The sequence below is a fragment of the Acinonyx jubatus genome, chromosome A2, assembly GCF_027475565.1.
Source record: "Acinonyx jubatus isolate Ajub_Pintada_27869175 chromosome A2, VMU_Ajub_asm_v1.0, whole genome shotgun sequence".
Classification (NCBI taxonomy): Eukaryota; Metazoa; Chordata; class Mammalia; order Carnivora; family Felidae; genus Acinonyx; species Acinonyx jubatus.
In genome coordinates, this window is record NC_069383.1 from 3,203,944 (window position 1) to 3,231,460 (window position 27,517).

Consider the following 27,517-nt stretch of genomic DNA (forward strand, 5'->3'; position numbering starts at 1 on the left):
AGAAGAGTGTATTTCATGCCTACATTGGATGCGCCGGGATGTAAGAGGGTGCACCTGCTTAGATGTACACTGAAGGACTGTGTGTGAATGGGCATCACCCCGGGGCCACTTTGGAGGGGTCTGGAGCTTTCTTCTCCTCACTTCAAAAGATGTATGACTGGCCGAGTTGTCTTTCAGTCAGAAACCTTAGGCCACAAGCTTCCCTCGGGATACTTTCTGTAGTGATGTTAAGATTAATAGCTTTCCACTCCCTCCAGGAACAGATGTGTGGTAGGTGGGCACCACCTCCTCCCTCACTGCTGCATGTGGCAGACATGACCAATCAATCGTTCACCTCCTCCCTGTTGCGTGTGGCAGACATGACCCATCAATCGCTCATGAGGCTCTTTCTTGCTGAGCCTGGACTTGGCCAAGGCATCCTTCTTATGCACAGCACTGCAGCCAGAGACTTCCAGTGCGGAGGAGTTGATCTTCAAGGCTGAAGCCCATTTTTCATCCCTGCCACTCATGGCTTTGTTTTGACTAAAACTCATGGAGAACAAATATAGTGCCTCGGTGTACATTTCCCCCTTTGTTATATTCCTCAAGGTCAGGACATGGCCAGGGCAGCTGAGAGCACTGGGCATCTGACGGAGTAAAGGCGGAGAGGGGAAATGGCACAGAAGGAGGAAATATCCAGTGCTGATGAAAATAAGAAAATTTGGTTCCTTCCTAACTTCCACCAAGAACCAGCTGTGGAGGGCCCTGTAGGCATCTGCCCTTCTGAAGTCACCAGGTACTTCACCTCCATGCCTCACACATGGGTGAGCTAAGGTTCTGTGACTCTGGCAACTACAGTCACTTCTGGAACTTTCTATCCTGCTAGTGTGAGCGCAGACCCAGGGCTTCTGGCACAGCCTGGTGAGGCATGAGGATGGCCACTCACATCTGGAAATACCGAGTAAGGGATTTGCTTCACTAATTTCACAGAAGGTAACCATCTGTCATGTTAGCCCCACCTTCTGGATGCTGAGTCAGTAGCTGGAGGATGGCTAAGACACTCTCCTTTGATCACTGAGGTAACGATGATGACGATGGTGACTGTGGTCACAATATTAGTTATCACTTATTAGGCATTTGCTGTGCCTCGGACATCATGCCAAGCAGTCCACATGCATTACCTCCGTGAATCCAGACAAGAGCTTTGTGAGACAGCTACTGTTGTGGCCCCAGTTTTCAGGATGAGGAAGTCGAGGGTTTGGCAAGGCCAGCCAACGTGCCCACATCACGAAGCTAGTGAGTGGAGGGGCCCAGCTTCTAGCCAGGTCTGTCCAATTCCATCCTTCATTGCTCTCCATTTCTGTGATTTCTCTTTCTCCATGGCAGCGAGGGTGATGATAGAGCCCCGAGCATTTAGTAGTAAGAAAAGCAGTAATCGGGATACGGTCACTTGCTTTATTTTAAGCTTACATATTTTGTTTCAATTTGACTTCAAGATGGAGAAGGCTGTCCTGATAAATCAAGTCGCTGACTCTATGGCCGAATGTCTTAACCATTTGCAAATGGCTCCGTAAATCACAACTTAACAGCAAAGGAGGGTGAAGTCCAGACCGCAGCAGGATTCATAACAAAGGTTCTCCACTCAGAACAGGACGAAAAGCTCGAGTTCCACCATGTTTGGTTCCAAGAAAAAGAAGTTTATTTATTAACTTTTAAAAATAGAAAACTGTTTTTGATATAAAACAGCAAATGCCTGATTCATGCACAGGTCCCATTTTCCTGGTGAAGTTTCGGTGTTTCTTAGAAACAGGACTGACTGAGTCCTTCTCACAAACTTGGAGGAAAATGAATCATGTGCTTGGGATTCAGTTTGAAGAGAAAAATGCAATTGTCTGAACAGAGGCTATGATTGTAAAACTCAAATTATGTAAACTGGGTGCTTTGATTCAGTTGCACAGTGGCTCTCCTGGATGAATTCAGCTGGGGGGGGAGAAAAATCCTAACAACTTTTCAAAGCTCCATGTGACTCGAGTATTCATTTGACTTTCTGACACGGAGGAAGAATTTCTGGAGAAAAAGTACACTTCTTCCGCCAACATGCCAGCGTTATCTTCCAAAAACATGGTTTGGAAACTATCACTTTCTGCAGAGGCCCCTCTCACTCTTTCTAGAATGTGGTAAAGCCATTGGGAACAGTCTCTGTCACAAAGTCTCACGTGGTTGCCCTTAAATTTGTGTCCCTGAGAAAACCAACAACAGTTCCTTTCCTCTCTTTCTTATAGAAGAAGGTGAATGGAGTCACAGAAGGGAGGTCCTGTGGGTCAACTGTATCTCCCCGTGAAAGATATGTTGCAGTTCTAACCCCAGTACCTGTGGATGTGACCTTATTTGGAAATAGGGTCTTTGTAAATGCAATCAAGTTAAGATGAAGTCGACTGGAGTAGGTGGGTCCTCACCTGTGGTTGGTGTCCTTACAAGGAGAGAGAAACTGGGGTCCAGAGACACAGGGCCATGTGCCAATGAAGGCAGAGATCGGGGTGTGGGGCCCAGAGACACAGGGCCACGTGCCAGTGGAGGCAGAGGTCGGGGTAGGACATCTACAAGGTGGGGAACACCCAGGATCACTGGCAGCACCAGAAGCTGGAGGGAGGCATGGAGCAGATTCCCTCTCAGAGCCTCCACGAGGAGTCAGCCCTGCAGACGACTTGCTTTCAGACTTCTGGTCTCCAGAACTGGGAGAGGATACATTTTTGCTGCGTTAAGCCCACCCAGCTTGTGGTCATTTGCTACAGCAGCCCTGGGGAACTAATACAGGAGGTGAGTAATTTTTCTTTAAACATGACACTGGGGTCACCCAAGACTCAAAGCTGGACGTCACAGCTCTGCGGGAGATGCAGCCTGGCTTCTGATCTGGGTGCTCCAGGACGGCTGAGGAACCAGTGACAGTTTCTGTCACACATGCTGGTCTGAGGGTGCCCACGCTGCCTGGGCTTGTTCATCCCAAGGGTTGATAAAAATTGACCCTTGCCTGGGGCGTCTGGGTGGCTCAGTCGGTTAAGCGTCCGACTTCACTTCAGGTCATGATCTCATGGCTGGTGGGTTCAAACCCCGTGTCGGGCTCTGTGCCGACAGCTCAGAGCCTGGAGCCTGCTTCGGATTCTGTATCTCCCTCTCTCTCTCTGCCCCTTGCCAACTCACACTCTGTTTCTCCATCTCTTAAAAATAAATAAACATTAAAAATTTTTTTAAAAAAATCAACCCTTGGCCTGAAAGAAGGTCTGGGGGATGTATCAATCAGGCGTCCATTGATCGGTCAAAGACCAAGTGTGCAAGTGTGGAACCGTATGTTCAGTGTAGGGAACTCTAAGATCTCTTTGTGTTAGAGACAGATAGCAAGCAATCAGAAATGGAAACATAAACGTCAAATATTATAAGGAATGTATTTTTCAAACTGTGAAGAGCTGAACAGAGTTTAGGTATTTCTATCACCACCCATCTTACGGGGTCATTGGGGAGACCAGCAAGTGTAGAAACTGAAAGCTTGCTGGGTTTTCTGGAAAATTGCTGTAAGATGTCACATCGTAATGCAGTGTTTTGAATGCATCTGGCTTCACTGCTAGACCCTAGAGATCGGAAAAGAAATCTAAACGTCTGTGTACTTATTATGTAGGTGAGTTTCTACAAGGTTCCACTGCATCTGGTTTACAGGCACTTTTCATGCAAGCCTTCAGTGGCCATATGAAACCCATGACTTTTTGCTAGAAATACCGGCACAGGGAGATGGGACCCAGCTAGGTAATGAGTGGATGTAAGCACTGCAAACATTTCGGAGTCTTGCCTTACCTGTGCTATTTTAATCGATGGTGTGCGAAGGTATGAAAATAATTTATGCATTTAAAAGTTTTACCTACTTAATAAAAATTAAGAACTTAAGAATTATAAACAAATACAGAAATGAGAAGCCTTGAGACAGCACAGAATAAATGTTAAGGAAGTGTCACAGGAGAGGGCACCAGATGATAAGACTAAGAGGAAATCTGTGACGATGAGGGTGGAGGTTATGGTCTCACCAGGAGAAGGACAACGCACGGAAGGGCCAGTCACAGACAAGCATTCACTGCAGACGAGTGATGGGCGACAATCAGCTGGGACAGAGGGACAGTGTAAATTAAGGGACAGAACCATCGCCGATAAACTCAGCAAAACCCATCACAGCGGAAGGTCCGCAGGCAAAGCGGGAGGAGTTTAGATGGGGTATCTCAGTTTTGTGGTCTTACAGCCGCTTGTGTGGTCCCCAGCCCTGTGGACTCCCCCAGCGTGACGGCCTGCGGCCGCTCTGATCAAGCCCTTGCTTTGGCCGCTGGGCGTCTGCCGTGCCCCGGTTCTAAACCCTCGGTCCAAACCTCCTCCTGCACGATGGGCCGAGCCCTTCTGAGTGTGGGAGCGTTCACAGATTCCCCTTCCCCCAGTCACAGAGAATCCGCTACTGTCATTACGTTTTCTTCAGCCTAGAAGGGAAGGACTTGTTGTTCTGGCTACATCTTAGGGGCCATGTTAATCTACCCGAAGTGTCGCAGGAGCCGGGAAGGAGAGCCTCTAGAGCTGGGGGTGGGGACATCGTTTTGGTCAGAGGTTCGTAGGAATCTCTGGAGTAGCGAGTAGCGTTGGGGTGTGAAAGCAACACAGGGGAGGGAGTTTAATCAATGCTGCTTGGGTCCACTTTAATCTCTGCCGAGAAACATGGGGGAAAATAAAATCACTGAGAATTAATTTTGGTTGTTAAACTGGACTTCTTAAATGCATGCCTCTGCTGGACCGATGGGGGCTCACAGGCCATCGGGGGGGGACCCTCCACACGATCTCAGCATGCCCAACGCTCCTCCTCATGCTGCATCCCCCTCCCCCCGCCCCATGACACTGCACTCGACACTCTGAATCCCACCCTTGCCCACATCTGAAATGCCACGTCATCTTCCCTTGATTCTTCTTCCCCCACAAAAATCCCAAGCAATCAAACTGGGTGTAATCATCCCCTTCTGAAGTCTCACCCCCATGACAGTCGTCACCACCGCTCACGGGGTTAACCGGCCCTCAGCGCAGGACGGGGATTCGCTTTCACTGCGGCTAAGTCCGTGGTCTCTCATCATTGCATCTTTTGTACATTTATGTTTCTTTGTTTGTCTTTTAGAAAGTCCCTTTTTAAAAATGAGGGTTTGGTCAGGCTTTGGGCGAAAGGTCAATTTGGGCATTCAAGTTACTTTCACCAGAAAATAGGTTATCACACAAAAAATATATACAGAGAAATTTTGTAGAGAAGAGGGCTAGTTTAAGCTTACCTTACGATAAGGCAACATGCTCAATACTTAAATGGATTTAAATGATGGATCCTTGTCTGGGAAGTTCTTTAAATGCACTTTGATTTTTCTCTTCTGTATTTTATCATGATGCTTCTGTGTTTCCTTCTGGGGACAAGATTCCAGATGCGTGATTGTGTAGCTCTGGTCAGACTCTTGTCTCAGCTCCTAGTGGGTCGGTTTCCTGGCCACATAAACCCTACATTTTCCCAGGCTGTAATTTCCCAAAGATCCTGCCACGGGGCGGCAGGTGTCGCTGGCCCGGTAGCCGGGAGACCTTGATGCTGGTTCCCTGTGCATCACCCAACCTCCTGTCGACGGATGAAGCCAGTGGACTGGTTCTTAGGCTCTCTCCTCTTTCGGCCACTTGCTGTCTGCTTCCCGGGCAGCACAGGAAAGAGGAGGTTGGTACCACCTTCCTTCGAGGGGACTGGGGGAGGGGGTGGCTACAGTTGTAATTCAGAGGTTCCCCATCGTCTTGGGAGAACGTCTGGGGCTGAGCCTGTGGTGGTCAAGGGGCCGAGTCTTCCTGGCTTCTCACAATTTTGGAAGATACTCACAAAAAGGGGATGAGGTCACGCACTGGTGTGCAGCTGGCGAAGGCCGACGAAGACAGTGCTCTCACAGACATTCCTCCTTCTGCACCCGCGAGTCATGGGCCTGAATTGGTCCTGGTCCCAGTCAGTTCCACCTGCAGCAACGTGGTCTCAGGAGCTCTTGAGACACGCTTTGTAACAACCGTATTTATTTGTGGATTCAGACCTTATCCTTCCAACGTACGAGGACAAGACTCAAAGACACTGGTTTTTCCACCGTGGGACATGCCCACTGTTTCGTGTATGCTGACGGATGTGATCAGGAACTTTCTGGGATAAGTTACCCCCACGTTAGGTCATAGGACGAGAATTTCTTCTCTGCCTGAGACTTCCAGATCACCTCGACCCTTAAATATGCTTAAGAAGTTGAGCTTTGAGACGTTTATTACCTTTATAAATGGTGAAGGTTCGTCGGGGTGTGGGACACGTATCTACTTCCTAGGACTTTTTGTTTGGAGAATGTGGAGGAACTCTGGGATTAAGTGGCCTGGCGGGTAAACGCCCTGGTCAGCCGAAAACCGCAGAGATGGTCCGGTAACCCTGCCCGCGTGAGCCCGCCTGGGCGGGTCCCTGCCTGGTCTGGGACGGGCTCCCACCGCCTCCCCCCTGCCGGTGGCGGTGGCCGGGACGCCCGCGGATCTCGGCGCTGACTTAGAGGCGGGTGCAGAGGGCCGCAGCCTACCTTCGCACTTGAGGAGGAAGAAGTCCGCGCCGTGGCTGAAGGATGCACTGAAGTAGGTGCAATTCTCCACCAGGTCACAGGACACGCACTGCCTGTTGAAGCTGCCCACCGTGCTGGCACTGGAGGAACAGAGACGGTGGGGCGTGAACCCAGGCGGCCAGGAGACCAGCCCAGGGCGCAGCGCCCACACCCCCAGCTCGGCCGCCAGGGCTGGTGGCTTCTCTCCTTTCAAGGGCGCTCGGGAGTCCCTGACGCTCCACGGTGGGCCTTTCTCCCGCCCGTCCCCCCGGGAAGGCCCGAATGCTCTGCTCTGTTCTCCCCTTCCCTGGAGGGCAGGCCCCCCTCGGAAGAGCTCACGGCACGCGTGCTCCCCGGGTGCACAGGTGACAGTGCACGCTTGGCCACCTGCGCCTGTGCATGCCCCCGCTGGGAAGGGGGAAGGCACACAGTGCCTGGTGCCGTGATCTAGTACTTTGCACCCACGCCTCTGGTCTGAGAAGACGGCTCGCTCCTTGAGAACAGGAGCTCGTCTTCCGAATCTCCGAATTTCCTAGGAGAACCTAGCACTGGTGCACGACGGGTCAGGAACCCCAGGGGCATGGGCTGAACCGGGCTCCGGCTGCTTCGGAGCCACACGGAGACGTGGAGCTTCTCACTTGTTGGGGGGGGAGGCGGAGCACGAACCCCGGGACCACACGGAACAAGCACAAGCTCACGTCAAGAAGGTCTGAAATGTGTTCCCCAAAATGAAGATACCGAGGAGGCTTTGCATATACCTGGAGGGGGTTCCTGCCTGAGCACTTTGCCGGGGAAGGTCCCCTGCCCCCACAGGCCCCGCAGGAGACCTGCCCACAAGGGTGACGGTAGCTCGCGCCCAGGAGAAGACAGCCTTCTAACGGTATTCATAAGGCGGAGGAAAAGGGAGGCGGTCCGCCTCGAACCCCTTCATTCTTGGGGTGACAGGACTGACCTAAGTAATGCTGGCAGACACGCCCGGCTACACGGAGCAGCGGGCCTGTGACCACGTGGGTTTGCCAGAGTTCTCTCCCCTCCAGAGGGACTCCCCTGTGCTGGCCTTCTGTGCCCTCAGCACACACACCGGTGGGTGGGAGGGGACACGCTGGTCCTCCTGAGAGGGATTCTCCAGTGTCCCCGCGGCAGGGAGGGGAGCCAGGCGTCGGCTCCATCCAGCCTGAGTCACCCCCTCGGGCCCTCGGGTCCCCGTGGGGCGGCTGGTGTGCCTGCGGGCTGTGACCAGCACCCACTGACCTTCTAGTCTGGGAAACACGGAGGAGGTAAGAGGTTGTGCTATTTCCATGTCTGGTGATCCCAGTTCAGAACCCAAGGCTTTCCCCGGTGGGAACAGTGACTGGGGCAGGTGACGGGACCTGATGCCAGGGAGAACAGACCCTGGAAGAAGTCGCCTCTCCAGGGTTCAGACGGCACCCTTCCTCTGCCTCGTCTGGGGTTCCAGATCTGACCGCTGTCACAGCAAGACGGTGGCGACGCGGAGCCCGTAGAGGGCCTCCTCCCCGCCCGACACGGGGCACGCCCGACCCGACTTGCCTCCCATCAGCCCCCCGTGGGAATGAGCCCGCCACGTCACATTTGCATAAAGTTGAGAAGAAAGAGACTGGGTTATCAACACGAGAAAGCACGTCGGGGGTGGGGAGCAAACACCCCCGCGTTGGACAAGTGCAGAAAAATCAAGCTTCAAATTTGGCGGCCTCTGCATTTCTCGTTATTTGTCTCTGGACCTTACAGCTGCCTCTGTGGCGGTCCCCTGCGCCCCCCCCCCCCCCAGGGGGTACCGCGTCCCTGCATGAGTCACCAGGCCTTCTGAAGGCGGAGCCCCGTGTGCGGCCGGCCCACGTACCTGTAGAGCTGTCGCCTCCGAGGCAGGTCCTCAGTGCTCAGGAAGTAGCTGCAAAGACCGGGGGGACAACAGGGATTAGTGGTCCCAGGGTGGGCTCTGTCTGCAGACGCTCCCCGGGACTCTGCCCATGCGTGGTGACGGGACCTCCTGTCCCGCTCAGGCCCAGCCCCGGGCGCGGGCGGGGAGAGCCGCATACCCAGGGGCCTCACCGGGGCTCCGCCGGGGGCCGAGGACGGTGTACAACTGGACTCAGGTGTGGGCATCCCTTTACAAGCCGTTGGCCTCCCGGAGGGCCGGGACCCGAGCACCCTCGACACCAGTCCAGACGTAAAGCCTGGGGCAGTGGTGTTCGTCTGCCACTGGAGCGCGGGCACCCGGGCCCTGGTCCCACCACCGGGGAGGACGAGCGGCATCCCGGGCCTGGCCTCCACCGTCGGAGCTGAATCCTGGCTCCCTGTCACCGTCTGGATAAGCCGCAGTCAACGACTCAACCGCTCTGTGTGTCGGCTTATTTACATTAGGAGCGGGGAAAGCAGTGACCCCCCTCCCTCCCCCGGACTGCTGAGCTGAAGGACGGAACGGTCACAACGCGCCCCGCCTGGGGCCTGGAGCTCACAAGGAGTACAGACCCGTCCTGCCACCGCCTGTCCCCCTGTGTCACCCCACAGGGCCGGCCGCTCAGCTTCCTCTGCTCAGTGCCTGGCAACTTTGGAGGTGGGGCCGCTGGGAAACAGAACCTAGTGAGTGTCGTCTGACCGGAAGTAAGGGCCGCGTTTCGCCAGGGTCTTGCCGGCCCCGCGGCCCGCCCCACTTACATCTTGTTCCGCTTCTCATCGTAGGACAGGATCTTGGTGACATCCCAGTCTCCAGATGTGATGGACTGAATGTTGTCGTTGCTGCTGTTGGGCTGGAACACAGACAGGACATGGCAGAGCTGGTGAGCCCGAGCCCCTCCGTGGGGTCCCCACCCCCCAAGTCCTCTCCTCTGACCGGGGCTTGCATCCAGCCCATCCACAAAGCCTCGGCTGACACCCCCAGGTCCTAGCCCTCCCCCTCCTCCAGGGTCCACGTCCGTGGTACTTGTCACCTGGTGCCATGACGGCCGGGCCACCAGCCATGACACATGGGTGTCACTAGAGGCAGCAATGGCCCCTCTGCACATGCTGTTGATGCTGTTTTGTAAAATTTGTGAATCTCATTAGCAGAGTCATTACTACAGGAAGACTGGGAGGGAGGAAAGAGGAATATGGGGGGTATGAAACAAGACAAGGAAAGAGACGGAGGGAAGGGAGGAGGGAAGGAGGGAGGGAGGGAGGGAGGGAGGAGGGAAGGAGGGAGGAAGAGACGAAAGAAGAAAAGAAGGAAGAGGGGAAGGAAGGGGAAGGAAGGCAGGAAGAGAGGGGGAGGAAGGGAGGGAGGGAAGGAAGGAAGGAGGGAAGGGAGAGGGGAAGGAAGGCAGGAAGAGAGGGGGGAAGACAGGAAGGAGAGAGGAAGGGAAGGAGGGAGGGAGGAAGGTAGAGAAGGAAGGAGAGAGGGAAGGACGGAGGGAGGAGACACATCTGTCATTCTCTGCCATCATTTACAAGGACGGTTCGAATCCTCTCTCTCCCTAAGTGCCTCCCAATGTGGAATAATTCTGACAATAAACCGTAATGGAGGGAGGTGCGGCCATCGCGACAGGAACGACGTGATCTGGAACGCGGTGTGGAGGTGCAGGGTGAGGCACCGGCCAGCTGTGCTGGAGGGCAGGTGCTCAGGGAGGCAGGTGGGAATCGGATGGTGACTAAGTCAGGCAGAGCCCACGGGGGTCTCAGGGGAAGGGAGAGCCTGCGGGGAGCAGGGAAGCGGGGGTGCGGGGGATTCTGGATGACAGGGGTGGCCTGAGGGGCTCCTGGCCAGGGGGGTGCTCTCCTGGATGAAGGCGGGCCTGCTTCCTGCAGGGATGTTAACAGGGCACTCTGTGCATGAATTCAGGGACACGGCCACATGCAAACACATAAACGTTTTCGATCTAGGTTAATGTGATCCAAAATGTGGAAACAGAACTCTGGTGCCACAGTGACCAACGGAAAGTCGGCCAGAGAGCAGTCACCGTCAGTCATGCGGTCACTTGGGCTGGAGACTCAGGCCCCTGCAGCCTTGCCTCGGGGAACCAGGCCCCCCACGGTCACTGCTGGGTCTCCGCTACTGTTCCCTGTGTCACACCTGCCCTTAAGTGGGGCGTCCTCAGCATGTTCTTTTGAAATTGTCTTTTGGCCCAAATCCTAAATAGGAGCCTTCTATTAGTAGCTACAGGATATTTTTGATAACTATTTACAACCAAATTTTAATTCACCTATCCTGGGCCCCAAATAACTTAAGCTCTCGCAGAAATGGAATCCACGCTCGGAAGACGAGGGTCATGGTCACAGAAATGCCACGCCCTCTCTGCACCTTCTTCCTAAAGGCAGCCCTCCCCAAACACTCAGTGCCCTGAGCTTCCTGGGGCGACAGGTATGCAACAAACAGCGTTCACCAAGATCTCTGCTTCCGGTTCTAACTCCGCGTGCATTAAGCTCAGCGATGCCCTGCTCCTAAGCCACCAGACCCCAGAATCAGGTGAGTGGCAGCAGGTGGGAGCAGAGTAATGGCATAGAGCCTACACCGGGCTCAAAGACAGCATGTCCTAGGACACCGCACCGTGAGGCACTAGACCCGTGTCCCTGGGAGACCCGTGTCCCTGGGAGAGAGGGTCGGGGACAGCACAACAGACGGGGAGGGAGGGTTGAGGGCACAGGATCGTCTACAAAGTAGCAGACCCGAGTCCCAGGGCTCATCCCCGACACCGGGTCCCACAGCCCCCTGTGCTACTGTCAGAAGTGTTATTTAAAAAAAATTTTTTTTAATGTTTATGTCTGAGAGAGAAAGACCGAGCGTGAGTGGAGGAGGGGCAGAGAGAGAGGGAGACACAGAATCTGAAATGAGCTCCAGGCTCCGAGCTGTCAGCACAGAGCCGGATGCGAGGCTTGAACCCACGAATTGTGAGATCGTGACCTGAGCTGAAGTCGGACGTTTAACCGACTGAGTCACCCAGGGGCCCCGAAGGGTCATCGCATTTTCGAGCCGTAACAGAAAGGGCACACGTGCGACCCAGCGTCTCAAGCCCTGGGCTTTGCGAGCGCCCCATTCTGCCCCACCTTGGGGAAACCACCTCCCAGTTCAAGGACCCGGGCTCACTCTGGGGACCTTGCAGATGATCAGGGCACACAGAGTGGTCCCCACTAGGGGCTGTCACCAGCACAGCGGGAAGTTTTAGAAACGGTCGGGATTACCTGGGACGATGAGACGGTGATGTGATAGAATTTCCCTTGTCCCCCCTGTGGGATGGCTCTGACGAAGAAGAACTTCCGGCCGTCCTTGGAGAACACCGGCTCCTCGTTCTACGGACAAAAGCAGAGTGTGAAAAGGCTTCGTTGTGTGTGGAAAAGGTCTACCACAGACGATACATCCTGAGAGCCATCTCCTCTGCCGTTTGTAATGGGGGGTGCGGTGGAAAGAATCAACAGTGAGTGGGGCCTCTCCTCTCCTTGGGAAGCACGAGTCAAAGCTTCTGTTTCCTGAGAAACAATGAGGAATTCAGCAGAGCCTTCAGGAAGGCGCCGAGCGCGGAGCGGGCTTGTCGCAGGCCCCCAGGCGGGGCAGGACCTCTGCCCCGGGGCGCCCGGGGCACCTGCCCCTCTCACCGCGGCTCCGTGAGAGCAGAGCCCAGGGCAGCACCTGTCCAGGCACACCCGCCTCCACCTTGAAGAAGCGAACCCCGAACACTCACAAGTTTGTGCCTGAAAACGAATTCTACCACGTTCGGTCTCGTCTTTTGTTCTTTAATTTAGTAAAGAACACGGAATAGCCCGCCAGGGAGACAAGTAAAAAGAGAACAGAGCAGCAAACAAGGACACATTTTATTCATTCTAAGGTGCAGGTGCAGGAAACGTTCCTTCCAGGAACCTTGAACCAGAAGAGCGTGCCACACGGGCATTTGCCGGATGGCCCGTTTGCTGGGGTCTCTTGCCACTTCTCCTCGGAGAGGAATGGGCATTCCCAGCTCTCCCCCGGGGAAGGAATTCTCGGCTGGATTCAAAGCCGAGGCCTGAAGTGTGTTGCCCTATCCCTGCCCGGCCCCCCCAGAGCTGAGCGGCCACGGCCCCGGGGTCGGGCCACCTCCCCGATGGGGGAAAAGGCATTTTGCTACAGCTGCATCTCAGCATCTCTGCGGCTCCGGCTTGGAAGTTTCCATCCGTGAACACCAATTAGTCGGCGACGATCTGTATTTTCTGATTCAAGGAGCCACACGCTCACGCGGCCGAGAACAAATGGTAAATAGGCCCCAGCTGGTGCCAGGAACGCACATTTCCCCGCAGTGAGCGAGGAGACGCCAGCGTGATGCGCCCGGAGAAATAAACTAACATGTGATTAAAATGACATTTAATCTTCATGAATATTTGCAATAAAATGAAACCTTTAATCTGCAAATATTTATTTTTCTATTTAGAGCTGGCAGCGCGGTATTTAGAAGCAGGGGCAATGGGAAAGTGAGTGGGGACTCTGGCTTTTTAAATGTACTTTTATTTGCCAAGCCCCAGGGCGGGTACTGCAATATTACCTCCGTTTTCTGGGGAAGTGTTTGCACTTTTGGCAGAGAAAAATACTCTGAATAAAGGTAATAAATAATTAATTCCGGCCAGACGCTTTGCTTTCATACTGAGGGGGCCCTCATCATTTCGATGTCACCTTTACATTCATCAGGGAGCACGGTGCACCTGCCCTCAGCCTGAGACCCGCTTTCTGGGGCAGTAAATGTATTCCTGGTAGGAGAGTGCAATGGTTTTTGAGGAGGAGACCCGGATGTCAGTGCTGACACTCAGGGCTTCTGGGGGAAGCTCTCCGGTCTCTCTCGGTAACAGGGAATCTGCCACACACGATGCCCCCTCTCCCCACCTCCATGCCACTCACAGGGGATCCGTGAAGAAGGAGCCCTTTCTACTGGTGAGAGAGTCTTTGTGAAATGTTGGTACCACACCTGCGAATTCTTTCCAGAGAGTGGTTCCGGACACGCCCCTTGTCCAATCTCCCAGCCTGGAGTTTGAAATCACAAAACCAAAATTCCGGTAAAGGAAGAAAGACTGATGTCGGCCTACAGGATGCATCTTCAGCCAGAGGACGGGGTCCAGGGCTCTACACCGAATCCCCGTGGATCCACATCAGGACAGACGTTGCAAAGTCACGGGTGGTGGTGATGGAGTGTATGCATCAGGGGGGAGCTGCCTATTCTTCTGGAATATTCCTAGGAGAACTGGGTGGTTCCTAACTTGCCCTCCAGGACCTCGTGATATCCTGAAGGGTGTGAAAAACAGGGTTCACGGATCCCTTTGTGAAAAATCTCTTTGAACGTCGTGAGAAACTGGTGAAGCTAGACCTTCCTACTGGCCCTGGAGCGCTGTGTTCGTGATGCCTGAGGAGTGGTACCCAGAGAAAGCAGGGCCTCCCTACACTCCCCAGGCAGGGCCGCTCGCCGGCCCTGAGCGGGGAAAGCACCACCTTGGAACAGGTCCTCTATAGGACCTGCCGTCTTAAACTCAAGACGGCACGACACATTTCTCAATGGCTGTTTAAAAAATGTTAGCGGTTTGCTCGGTAAATGCCTTCAAGTCTGCATTGTAAAAGTGTGATTCTCCACGTGGCTTTGAGTGCCGACTTGATTTTGCGTGGAGAGAGCCGCTGTCCCAAGGCCATCCAGGCTGTCTGTCTGGAGCGTGGCTGGTGTTCTCAGGTGGGCCACGAGCTGCAAGGCTGATAAATACAGAAAAATCCCGGTGATGATGGCGTCTCCGCGATGAAGAGACCAGCAAAGCGGGCGGCCTCTTGGCCTCCGGCCCCGCCCACAGCCAAACACCTGTCCGTGTCTTCTGAACATATCTTAGGGTTACTTCCATTTACCACACGTGGGATCCGTGCCCGCCTCTCATCAACCTTCCCACCCCGTGCATCTTTGAGAGCCGCTGTTCTAGAGGATTCATTTCCATTTGGGTTTTTTTTGTTTGTTTAAAAACTGTACTGGGGTGAAATTCACATAAATTTGCTCCCCAACGCCCTCCCCCGGCCCGGGGAGCCAGCAAACAGCCGTCCCTTTCTGTGAACTCATTTATTCAGGACATTTTGTGTTAATGGAATCACACGACGGGCGGCCTCTTTGTCTGGCTCTGGGCTCCCCGCAGAAGGTTCTTGCCGCACTGCTCAAGACAGCCAAAGGGCAGAAACAACCCAATGCCCATCAACAGATAAACAAGCCGCGGTCTGTCCGTACAGTGGAATGTCGTTCAGCCACAAGAAGGAAGGTCGTCCCCACGCCCGCCGGACAAGGGCTTGGGAGAAGTCGCTGGTTCAGTTTTGAGATCCACGGAGCCTAGGCGCTGTTTGGTCTGATCCGTAAGGTACTGGCCGATCAGACGACCACACAGATGATGGCTTTTCTTCGCTTTCACGTCAAGCGGTCTGACGTTCTGTCTGCTACAAGAGGGGCACCAGCACGTCTGTTTGCTATCTGTGCTCCTGTCACTGGTCCAGGGGGGCTTTCGGCAACTTCACAGCATGACCTCCCAGCTCACGTTTCGGGGTCCTCCAAGCACGCTCTCTTTCTTGGAGTTTTCTTAGCTTGGATGTGGCACCCACGCTCACACACAGGCAACGAGATCGGGCACTCGGGCGATTCCTCTTTCGGAAAAGACCGGCGAGGAGGAGTATTTCAAAGTGAGTGTGCTTGTGTGCCCGTGTATGAGGTTGCCACCTTGGACATAACCGATGGGAGGCTGGGACGGACAGCTGACTCCGCCGCTAGGGAAGTCCCGCCCGCGGGTCCGCGTCCAGCCACCGTTATTCTGTCCCCGGATTCTGTTGGCACTCGCTTCACCCCGATTCTCGAGACTCCAATCTGGTGTGATTTTCCCCACAAATGTTCAGACTGCTTTCATCCCAGCAGGCTGCATAGGAAGGAAGGAAGCCTCCAAAACTCTCACCTGTTCTTTGCCAGGGTGTGGAGTGAGACAGAACACCAGCCCTGAGAGCTTTGCTTTCTGCGGGAGTTTAATGTTTTTGGCTGCAGAAGTGGGAGTCCCCGTCGGCCTCTCCCGACCTCCTCAAACCTCAAGACCCCGGAGCCTGTTTAACGTGTACTTCTTGCCCGAGTAAGGACGGGAAGCCGGGGGTGGCTCCGAAGGCCAGGTTCCCGTGAAAGCTCACGCCGAACCCCAGCACGGTGCGCCTCCAACGGGACAGCCACAGAATCATGAGGAGAGATGTATGGCTACCAACCTGTTTTAGACAGTACGTTGAGGCAGCGTTTATGGACTCCTTGTAATTCGCCACAAGGACATCAATCTAACAGAACGGAGTTCTCACCAAGCCCCGTACGTTCTCAAGAGCCGTGGTTTTCAAACTGTCTTTCTTCCTTGGTTCTGTGACTCTCCAGTCATGCACAAGGGCCACGGGGAGCAAGGAGGAGCCGGCCGAGCAGCCCCCCCCCCCCACCCACCAGGGCCGGAAACCTCTGCGGGGCTACTGAGGGACTGAATGCTTGAGAAGCCATCGTGTTGTGAAAACTCGGAGAGTGCCGTGGTGGCGCATCTGGGGGCGGGTGCAGACAAAAGACAAGGCAAACGTGCAGTAGCTACCTGTCTGTGGAGCCAGGCTTCGCTTTCGTCCTCGTGTTTCTGAAATGAAATAAGAGCATTAGACAAAGGATGTTTTTGCATGGTTTGTGTCTGTGACCAACAGCGCAGAAACAATTTGATTCCCCTCCACGGTCGCTGCACAGGCACACAGAGCCGTGGCCCGCCCAGGGAGGAGGCATCCCGGCCCGCCGTTGTGGCTCACCGCCAAACACTCGTGTCCCCGAACAAGAAAAACGTCGCCCTCCCCGGCAACGGGGACAAACCCATGGTGGGCGGGAATCCGGTGGAAGATGGCGTACTTCTGCCATATTTGGCCGTCAGTCCACGCGTGGGCCTGCTCGGAAGTGCTGCCTTGTTGTAGGGCTTTGTGAGTGTGCAGGTGTGTGGACGTTTCTCAAGCCACATCCCTGAATAACAACCCCGGGAGCGAAAAGTAAATCTCCCAGAACCGTGTGGAAAGATGCATAACGGAAGACCAAACAGAACAAAAAACACCAGTATTCCAGCTACACCGTGGGCCTGCTCCCGGTGCTGGTCCGGCCTCCGGACGCCCAGGGAGGGGTTCTCTAGCCCCAAGTCCTGTACGGTTGGCAGGAGGGAGTCTCATGATGGACTCGCACGGGTCGGGGTGGAGGTGAGAGCAGGTGTAGATCAGCAACCATTCCCAGCTTCCTGGCTCTGCATCTACTCCTTCCTTCCCTCCTCCCCCTCGATATGCCTACCGGATCACCTGGAGTCTGCTCTCAGGTGACTCACGTGGGGACGCCTGTCTCGGTAACAGATCACTCTGTGCACCTGGAAAAGGCGGTGCGGCGAGATGCTTCCGGGCCTCCCAGGCCACGGTGAACCTGCTCTACGAGCCCTCTCCCTCCCCGGCTGGGGAATAAAAACTTAGGGGCCAAAAGGAGTTTCCGGAAGACCTGCTGGGCATTATTCGTGGAGTATAATTGACCTTTTCTCACCTAGCACGAGGGGGTGTGCCTCTTCGGGCTCACGTGGAAGTGTGGAGGCCTCACGCCCACGGGCTGGAGGGTGTGTCCTCGGCCGCCCCTCGGCTTGCATTTTCATTCTTTGTTTGCTTCCCTCTGGTACTTTCCATGGTATCGTCCCTACGTTCACCTCCTCTAACTACACATTAAGTCAGCCCGAGCCCCCAGGAACACAGCTGGGCTCACCGGTGACCTTCAGGGACGGATGCAGCCCCAGGTGCGCCGAAAGTGGGCAAGGCAAGCCAGGTGGCAGGGCCGGCTCCACCCGTGTCCTGGGGGCTCAGGCTGCCCCTCCCCCTCTCTGATATCAACTGGAAAATGAAGAGAAGGCTCGTCCCGAGCATGCGGTGGGCGCAGATAAAGGGGGTTGACACATCACGGGCTGTGGAGCTCATGCAGGTCTGAGGACGCGACCCCTGCGGTCGTGGAGGGCTCAGCCTTGACTTCTGCGGCAGTACACAATCCATCCACACGGTGGCACCAAAACAGAGGCCGGCAGGCGGGTTCCGGCCAGTCTGTGGACGGTGACCCAGACGCCCCGGAATGCCGCCTCCCTTCCGCCTCCCTTCCTTCCTGCCATTGGCCCCTGTCCCCTCCCTCCCCGTACCTTTGTGCAGACCCCGGTGGTGGCGTCGCAGAGGGTGAGAAGGGACACGTTCTGCGCCCGGCTCAGCCAGTTCACCGCGACCTTGGTGCTGGTGGCCCACTTCACCATGGTGATGTAGTACTCCCTGCAAACACGCAAACACACGGGGTTGGCAGCGTTGCGGGGGCCGTGGGAGCCAGGAGACGGGCGCAGCCCAGCCCTGGACGCCGGGGCCGAGGGCCGGGGCCTGTCGGGCTGGACTCGTCCCGGGAGGTCCTGAAATGGGGTTTCTCAAGAACGTGCTCGGATCGCGAACTGTGGCGGGCACAGCCAAGGCACTGACGTGCCCAAGTAAGCCACACAGCGCAGTTCCTTCTCAGCTGCTCCCTCCAGGGTTGCGGATAAAGTGCGCGCGGCCCATCGACTCCCGGAGGGGGAAGCGTGTGGCTTCTGCTCCGCGGGTCTTACGCGTCACGCTGCAGCTAGTGCTGACCTACTGGCTTGGGTTTCAAGCCACAGCCCAGGCCAACGCGCCACTGCAGCTCACGGGACGGAGAAGGAGGTCACACGAGCGGCTGGCAGAGCGAGCACCAGGAAGCGCTTGGAGAGACAGGCGCTCACGGCGCCTCACGTGCTATAAAAACCCCGGGGCCACGCAGAGGAAGGCTCTGTGCGTCCCTTCCCTTTCCTGGGAAGGCAAAACACCCAGGGACGTTCGCCAGCTAATTAGGGAAATTGGTTCACGGCCGTGGGCATCAGGCAGATTTGGTGGGATACCCTAGATGTCACACGCCTGCTTTTACCCAAACCTGAAAACGTCACACTGTTCTAGGTTACCCTGTACTTAGCACAAGGGGTGCTGGGGCTTTCAGCAATTAATTCACTCACCAATTCACCCAGAGTCCTTCAAAACTGGGAGTCTTAGGGGGAAACTACACATTTGAGAAAAAGAAGAAAACAAGTGCAAAGAGACTATCCCTAGGTGAGTTCCCAGAATGTTCTAGAGGCCAGCTAACCTTTGTTCTATCACCTACCCCATCTATATCTATAATGAGATCTATTGTTAGGAATGATTACTTTGTGGCCTCACAAGGTCCTTTATCACTAAAGGCTCCAGCACATTCACGAGACAATTCCCAGCAAGCTCAAAACGGACCTTAGTACCTCCGATGATTATTTTCAACAGAAAGGCTTAAAGAAGCAGATGCCTTCATCTAAGCTTTGGTTTAACCAGGAGATTGAATTGCTGTGTCCCCTATTTCTCGAATCCACCTGTCAATCAAAACTTTTAATAACTTAACCTAAGTCAAGAGCTGGCTCAGGCCGGTACCTTCTGCGTCGGGGAGAGGGGAGGCCCGGGGACTGCCCATCAAAGCCTTGGCCAATCTCCTGGGGACATGGCTGGTGAGGATGTCATTCAGGCATAATCCAACTTTTATGATTTTCAACCTTCTCAATTTGCTGTGGTTTTGGAAATAGGGCTGTCTCTGTTCCTACCACCTGCTCAGCAGGCCCACGGGCCCCGGGGACCTGGCTCTGTGTGTTTATAGGATCTGCCTGCTCCCCCGACGGGGTCAGGCTCCTGCTCTGAGGGGGAGTGTGGCCTTTTGGCAAGTCCTCTGTGGATGCCGGAGCCGACTTGTAATGCTACGTTTGATCGTCTCCCCAGATGTTTGTAGGCATGAAAACATTTATTTAGCTTGGCCCTTAAAAACAACTCAGGGTCGGGGCACCGGGGTGGCTCAGTGGGTTAAGTGTTCAACTTCGGCTCAGGTCACAATCTCACGGTTCGTGGGTTTGAGCCTCATGTCGGGCTCTGTGCTGACAGCTCAGAGCCTAGAGCCTGCTTCGGATGCTGTGTCTCCCTCTCTCCCCCTCCTCCACTTGTGCTCTGTCTCTCTCTCTCTCTCAAAAATAAATAAACATTAAAAAAATAAAAAAAAAATAACTCAGGGTCTGTGCTCAGCCCTTGCTCTCCATATAATACTTCCTATTTTTAAATTATAACATGAATGATCCTTTGGTCCCTGTTTGACGGAAGGTGGAGAGAGACGGCTAGCTTGAAGGGCCATGGGATGCATGTGGCAAACTCCTGTTTTCCTGGACTGTGGGGCCTTTTGGATGCAGACATTTGCATTGAGGGTGTGTGTGCGACATCACAGTGATGAGCAAACATACTTCATCTGGATGAAATCAAGGAAGAAAAAGTCAGATCTCCTGGAATGACTATTTTTTTTTTCCCCACGGCCTCCATACTAATGAGGGAGGACCCCATTCTTGTTTCCGTTTGTTGGACACATTCATGCGTCCTATTATGTGTCTTTCTAGGTTTTGTGATGTTCTTTTGCACCAACAATCTTCATAAAGGCCAAGTCTGAAGGTCTTTCCCTTTAATTTCCCAGTTTGTAATACGAGACATGTCATAGAAAGGGAGAAATAACTGCACTGCAGATGAGGTCAGTTACACGTGGACCCGCTTTGCCTCGTCGTGTGGATTCTCATGGGGGCCCCGACCAATGAGCAGGTGCAGCGTCCCTCAGAGATGCCTGAGGACTTTGCTCCCACACCTCACTGCACATGGAACTTGAATCCTCAGCTCCTCATTGGTGTGATATGAATTTCAAACAAACTGAGGGCACCCTTTGAGATTGTATGGTGATGAAATGCAATGAGAAATATTTTTTAGAACTCTTGAAACAATTATTAAAGACGCTAGAAAGATGCCATAACATATCTTTCTAGAAGGAAGTGGTGCTTCTTCACGTTTTGGCAATTCCAGGATCTCCCATCGTGTTGCTGTCCATCAAACACTTGGGAGCCTTCCGCCCGAGTGTCCCTCAGAACCACACACAGCAGTCTCATTACTTGTACGGCAACATCTCGTCTCGAACCAACGTTTCCTAATCCCATGAATTGTATCCATGACTAGGCTTCATGCCAGATAAGCTCAGGGTATTTTAAAAAATCAAGTCAAGTCGTAAAGATAAAGCATTGCTCAGGATGGGCAATTTAAAGGCTGGCAGCATCTGGCGAGGAGATGCAGAGCCTCACGAAGAAGCGGTACTCTAGAAAGAATGACTATTTGCTTCGTGAGGTTCATAGCGACACCATATGTTAATGGACAGGAAAACACAGTGTTTGCCCATTTCTGAAACTTTCCCTAAGAAGAGACCCATAAGTAGAAAGGTTCTCCTGGTTCCTTATATATTTTCCATTTTCCTCTAACTTTAAAGCTGTTTGCCTGACCGTTATATGCAGGAGAAATGGGTAGATTCTGACTGTAGGGCTAGTGTCAAGGTCCAAGGCCATGGCTCTGTCAAGCTACTGTTGGTTATGAGGGTTGGACCGTATGGCACACACATAGGGCCTCAGCAGTGTGGACGGCATGAGCCCATGGAGATTTCCAGCACACAGAGGCATCTGCTTGGCAAATGTGAGGAGGTCTTTACCAACTTTGTGTCAACGTGCCTGTAAAGACACAAAAAAGACGCAAAATCACAATACCGCCGGAGTGAGTGCTGAAAATCTCCAGCATCCGTACATCGACGGAGGTGTGTGAAACCACACAATGGCTTGCCCACCTTTGCTTCCCTCCATGAGACAGCAGTCGCCGAGCAGAAGGAGGACATAATCCTGCTCCCCAGTGTCTTATCCTTCCTCGGGAACACCACGCTCGTACCAGCCAGAAACGTGGGAAGTCAAACCTTTGCTACTTCGGTGTCGCAGACAATCATGACTTTTCATGGACACCTGTTGACTTAGATGTCAAAAAAAAAAAAAAATTCGAAAGAAGGCAGAAGAAAGAAGAAAACTCTCAACTCAGCCAGCAGAGAGAGGCACGATGGATTCGGTTTAGATTCTGTCTTCCGATTTCATCGGAGAAGGTTCAAGCAGCACCCAAAAGTTCAGAGTCAAAAATAACCCCCAGCTGCATCTGCTGCCAGATTGCGTGGGTGGATGTCTCCTTCCTGAGGTGGAGTCATCAAGCAACACAAAGGAAGGAAAGGGGGGATCACACGGAAAACGTGAAGGCAGAACGGAGCCCTAAAAATACAGGGTGAGATGGAGGGGAGGAGGTGAAAGACTGCAGGGAAACCAAAGCTGAAAGTGAGAGAAATCCGACTAGGAGAAACTGAGCAAACCTGGGGAAGCTCTCCCAGAAGGCAGAGGAAGGTGCCACAGAGGCGACAGGAAGGGGCGGGGAGTGTCCCCCTTCTGAGGACATAAGAACTTCTCACAGGGAAACCAGAGTGCTGGGACCAGAATGATCTCCAAAACTCACAGAAGAGGCATCTCCGTGGATTAAACAGGATCTGAATACGCAGGTTAAAAGGATTTTCCATATGCCAGGGAGATTAATGAAATGCCTAAATATGTTCTGATAGAATCTTTGAGTCCTAAGAAGAAAGGAATCTCACCACAATCTAGTAAGGAAGTAAGTTTCGACAAAGAGTCAAAATTTAGGCTGATAGCAAATCTCTCTGCTGTTCTAGGGCTAAGGGGTATTTAAATTTCAGTGTGTTTTTAACAACCGATATCTTGTCCTTAAGTACACCCCATAGTGAATCAAAAATTAAAGACTCAAAATTAAAAGCTTAGCATGGGGGTGCCTGGCTGGCTCCAAGGGTGAGCATCTGACTCTTAGTTTGGCTCAGGTCATGATCTCATGGTTCGTGAGATTGAGCCCTGCGTCGGGCTCTGTGCTAACAGCATGGAGCCTGCTTGGGATTCCCTCTCTCTCCCCCTCTCTCTCAAAATAAATAAACATTTTTTTTTTTTAAGTTTAGCATGTAAGAAGATGATCCAGAAAATCAATCATCTGTAACTAGTCCCAAACACCTATCGATTTGATAACCAATTTGAAGTAACAATCAGAAGTAATTATTATGTGACAAAACATGATAAAACAAACAAACAAAAATATTGGGTGACTATTTCCTTGAATTACAAACATTTAGTGAATCTTTTAGAGAAGATTATAAGTTTTTTTTAATGTTTATTTATCTTTGAAAGACAGACAGAGACAGCCAGAGCACAAGCAGGGGAGAGGCAGAGAGAGAGGGGGAGACACAGAATCCGAAGCAGGCTCCAGGCTCCGAGCTGTCAGCACAGAGCCTGGTGTGGGGCTTGAACTTGCCAACTGTGAGATCATGACCTGGGCCGAAGTTGGACACTTAACTGACTGAGCTCTCCAGGCGCCTGTTTCAGAGAAGATTATGAACAAAAGGTAAGACACATCATACATGATGAAACAGAAAGAAACATTAAAGGGAAAGGAATATAAACTATGTTTCCAGAAGAGGAAACTAAATGTGGTAAAAAAAACTTTTCAAAATGATAATCCACTTGGGAAGGCTGGAATTGATTCCACGTAAGCTTCCTGAGGGCAGAGACCACATCTGCCTTGTTCCTTCCTGTATCGTCAGCCCCTGCAAGGTGCATCACACGTGCTGAATGTTGAATGTTTTTTAAAGGAATAAATTTAATTCCAACAGAAAGACCAATAGTTTTTTTTTTTTTTTTTTTTTTTTTGCAGAGAGATCATCTAGTAAAAGAATTCTAAAGTTCATATGGAAGAAGAAATGGAAAAAAATAGCCAAGATAGTTTTGAAAAGGAAGTCTCTCAAGAAGAATTTACACCAAGACTTGTTAATGGGAGACCAGAGCTACAGGCCTTTCATTGATGGAACAGCCACAGTGGTGATCGGACCACAGAAAATCTGGCCTTAAATCACGATGGTTTATATAAGAACAAAATAGTTTATGTAGTAATTTATTTATTTGATTTTTAAAGTTTATTCATTTAGAGAGAAAGAGAGAGAGAGAAAGAGAATCCCAAGCAGGCTCTGCACTGTCAGCACAGAGCCCCAGGCAGGGCTCGAACCCACGAACCGTGAGATCATGACCTGAGCTGAAGTCAAGAGTCCGACGCTTAACCGACTGAACCACCAGGTGCCCCAGTGTATATAATAATGTAATATTTAATGAAAACGTCATCAGGAACGAAGGTGGCATGTGATTCAGAAAACAGTGGCTCCAACTCGGGACAGCAGTGGAGGTCCCAGGACGTGGTAGAGAATAGTTAGCCCACACTGGGGTGGGCAGCGGGGGTTCTTGCGAGGACAGGTTTAGGGAACAGGGCAATACAGCAGAATACCTAATGGAGTTTGGGAGGACAGGAATGAGAGTAAGAAAAAATCAAACAGTTCACGTTAAAAACAAGAGTAATTTAAAACTCCAGGAAAAAACGCTGAACAAAAAGACACACAGCCCCATCACACCTCTAGCATGAAAGACAATTACTTATGATAAAGTCAGTGCTATTTATTGATTTTAACTTCTTAGAATCAACGTACAGAGTAGTAGTAAGATTTAGTTATGGTCACGGGACAGAATGCAAATGCCACCAATATCAGTGACAGAAACGTTAACAAAAAGATGACAGAGTTTCTAGGGGAGAGACAGGGACAGAGAGGGACCTGGAGGAAAGGACAGGACCCATATCTTCACCTTTCAAACTGGGGAGGTGCGAATTCTTGTCTATAGTTAACGCAATACAGAAGAAACTGGTAAGAATATTATTTAAGTTTCTAAAGGTAACCGACAGGGGTGCCTGGGTGGCTCAGTCAGTTCAGCATCCGACTTCGGCTCAGGTCATGATCTCACAGCTCGTGGGTTCGAGCCCCGTTGTCGGGCTCTGTGCTGACAGCTCAGAGCCTGGAGCCTGCTTCGGATTCTGTGTTTCCCTCCCTCTGCCCCTCCCCCACGCATGCACGCTCTCTCTCTCAAAAACGAATAAATATTAAAAAAATAAAATAAAATAAAGGTAACCAACAGAGGAAATTAAAACGCACATAAATGAGAAGCTGGGAGGGCATGGGGTGGGGTATGCACATTTCTTGTGTATCCTAAGAAATAACGCATAAATAAAAAATAATAAAACTGATTAATATAAATTAATAAAAAACAAGTAAATAAAAAATGAAATATATAAGCATATTATTTAACGACGCAAGGGTTACTGTTGGGGAAAACCATACAAGGAGTTAGGGTCATCTCCACCTGGAATGGGTGAGTGGGGAGGGACTGTTGTTCCCTGTAACCCCTTCTGCATGGTTTTACTTCTAAGCATTAATATGGAGCATTTTGATTAAAAGGAAATGGAAAGTTACAAGTAAATAAAAATTAAGAAAAGATAACCGCATGGAGTTGTCGACAAACACCGAGTGACCTGGACGAGGCTGGGTCTGTTGACGAGTACCCGTGAGGACGTAGGGAGAGGCGCCTGCCCTCGGGAGGCACGTGGGCACGGCTCCTCTGGGTGCTTCTGGCCACACTGATGTGCAAGAATGAGTGTTTTTTTAAGCTCCTGAAGCAATGAATCGACATTACAAGAAAAGCGGGCAAGAGGGGGCCTGTCAAGGACAGAACACTTCGAGTGTGTGGATTGCGTGAGGCAGAAACCGTGTCTGCAGAATCCAGAAAGCGTTTCTCTCTTTGTTCAGCGAGGCCAGTGCGGCCGGAGCAGGGAGCTGTCCAGCTCTTGACTCAAACTGGCCCGGCCCGGCCCGGCGGGGGCAGACACGCTGGGACAGGAGAGGGCTTCATGGCGTTCAAGATCTCAGCCGAATTATTCCCCAAACAGAACAGTTTTAATTAGAACATACATAAACAAACTGAATACATATTTTGTCCCCTGTCCTTCTCAAAAAAAAAAAAAAAAAAAAAAGGACCAAACATCCTGGAGGAAGTTTTCCTTCTTTTGAAACCATACTCAAGAGCTATTGCTCTGATGTGCTGAGTTCTCTTGGGGGCTTTGCTAGGAGAAGCTTCTGTGATTTCTGAATTTTATAGAACAGGGGCCTTTATGAGGTTGTCCACAGGCAGGTGACCCCACAGCTGTGTTTGGGGCCAGCCTGGGGGCCTGGTCGATTTGTGTCCCAGACGTGTCCCCCCTCAAGACCTCTTTTCCCAGGAGAATGGCGCGTCCACCGTGTTTTCGCTGTGCTCCCTCTGCAGAGGTGCTGAGGGCCCTAGGCTGTGTGCTGTTTATGCTGGACAGAGATTTCCGCATTAGGGATGTGTAGCTCACAGACAATGCACAACAGAAGGAACCCCCACGCCCGTCTTCCCCAGATGAGAAGTCCCAGACTGCCTGCTTCTGCTCACAGTTTACGGGCACCACTGGCCCAACTGCAGATGCTGAAAACAGGGGCGGGAAGGGACTCCCCCAGAATCCTCCATGAGGCCACGGTCACCCCTCCCTCCTTGAACCTGTGGTCTGTGCCATGTGATCTCAATTGCTGTGTATTACCAATTCTTCTTGACAACTAGCCGGGCCCAGAGCTCCTTGTGGTACTGCAACGGGCATGCCTCCTATTAGTTGTGATCCAGTACCAAGGCTCGGGTACCTACAGAAGAAACCAATAAAATCCTCACAACTTGAGTCACACTGCCTCACGAGAGGAGAGAGGAGGCACTGACCGAGGAGAATCCAGAAGGACATTATAATGGGAAAGAAAGTCAATGTCAGTGAAGCAACAGTAATGCGACTTGACTTTGTGTGATGGGATAGCCATAGGTTACGCAGGCCTGCGTGCCCAGAGAACTCTAGTCCCCTTGGCCTTGGCCTCTCCACGGGGCCTGTTTGTGTCGGTGCAGGCAATGAATCCGGGTTGCACATCAACATCACCCCATTCCCGCAAATCTCTAGCCAAAGGTGCCTTCAAATCCATTCCATTGCGCCTGGAAGGAAGCACGGACAGAGACAGGGAGCCTGTCTCCAGGGTCCTATGCGCACCGGCTCAGAGTTGCAGAGCACGCCCCCTGCAGCCACCACACTCCCGGGAGGCTGGCCCGCCCAGAGACAGCAGCGGACGGCAATGGCGACACGGGGCTTCTGCAGCAGAAGCAGCCAATGCCTCTGCCGCAGGGGGCAAAGGCAGTAGCAGAAACAGTCTCTGCACCCACGCTTGATTATCCAAGTTAGCAGTCCTCAAAGTGTGATCCCCAGACCAGCATACTGGGAAGGCTGGGAATACAAATTCTCAGGCCTCAACGCAGACCCACTGAGTCCAAAACACTGTGGGCAGGGCTGAGCAGTCTATGGCTGAACGAGGCCCCCAGATAATTCCAGTGGTGTTCGAGTTTGAGAACCACGATCTAAGTGAGCCACGTGACATGCTGGTGAGCAGGAGACCACAGAGAACACCTCCAAGAGCCACTGAATGACAGATCTCCATCTCCACATGTGCCTTTACTAAACGTTCTCTGGATGAATAAACGTATTGGCAGGCAGATAAGGTGTTCTGGAATAAAGAGAAGTTGGTTGCAGTAAAAAGAGGGGAGAAAACAGGGTTTAAAGCACAATGATGTAAGCAGATGAGACAGAGCAGGGCTTTGAAAGACACAAGGATTGATCCAGTGCTGAGATGAAGAGAGATACTGAAACATTCTGATAATCGCAGAAAGCAGATTTTCTTTGAGTACTTTCTTTCGTACTTTGAGAATCTTAGACACTGTGTTTTTTAAAAACTTCTTTTGAGAGAGAGAGAGAGAGAAAGAAAGCACAGGCAGAGAGAGAGGGAGAGAGAAAGAATCCCCAGTAGGTTCTGCATCATCACTGCAGAGCCTGATGCAAGGTTCAAGCCCACAAACCGCGAGATCATGACCTGAGCTGAAATCAAGAGTCAGACGCTTAGCTGACTGAGCCACCCAGGTGCCCCAGAAATTGCATTTTAAAAAGAACATGA

The 27,517-nt window shown here is 52.3% G+C and overlaps 1 protein-coding gene and 1 long non-coding RNA gene across 8 annotated transcripts in view; one reads left to right on the forward strand and one right to left on the reverse strand.

Annotated features, from left to right (window-relative positions):
• The window catches only part of DPP6 (dipeptidyl peptidase like 6), a 944,937-nt gene that overhangs the window by 57,787 nt on the left and 859,633 nt on the right, over positions 1 to 27,517 (reverse strand). For all 6 annotated transcript variants that reach the window (XM_027051282.2, XM_027051281.2, XM_027051278.2 and 3 more), the window contains 6 exons: positions 17,787 to 17,910; positions 16,191 to 16,229; positions 11,799 to 11,906; positions 9,303 to 9,394; positions 8,488 to 8,535; positions 6,612 to 6,730 (listed from right to left, as the gene is read on the reverse strand). In XM_027051282.2, coding sequence (XP_026907083.1) covers positions 6,612 to 6,730; positions 8,488 to 8,535; positions 9,303 to 9,394; positions 11,799 to 11,906; positions 16,191 to 16,229; positions 17,787 to 17,910 — 530 coding nt within the window. The remainder of the gene's footprint in view (positions 1 to 6,611; positions 6,731 to 8,487; positions 8,536 to 9,302; positions 9,395 to 11,798; positions 11,907 to 16,190; positions 16,230 to 17,786; positions 17,911 to 27,517) is intronic.
• On the forward strand, positions 10,003 to 12,945 carry LOC128314672 (uncharacterized). Of its 2 annotated transcripts, XR_008296532.1 has the most exons (3): positions 10,003 to 10,204; positions 10,849 to 11,085; positions 11,387 to 12,945. It is a non-coding gene; the product is annotated as an uncharacterized LOC128314672 (long non-coding RNA). The 2 variants fall into 2 exon arrangements; XR_008296531.1 differs by having other exon boundaries at positions 10,849 to 12,945.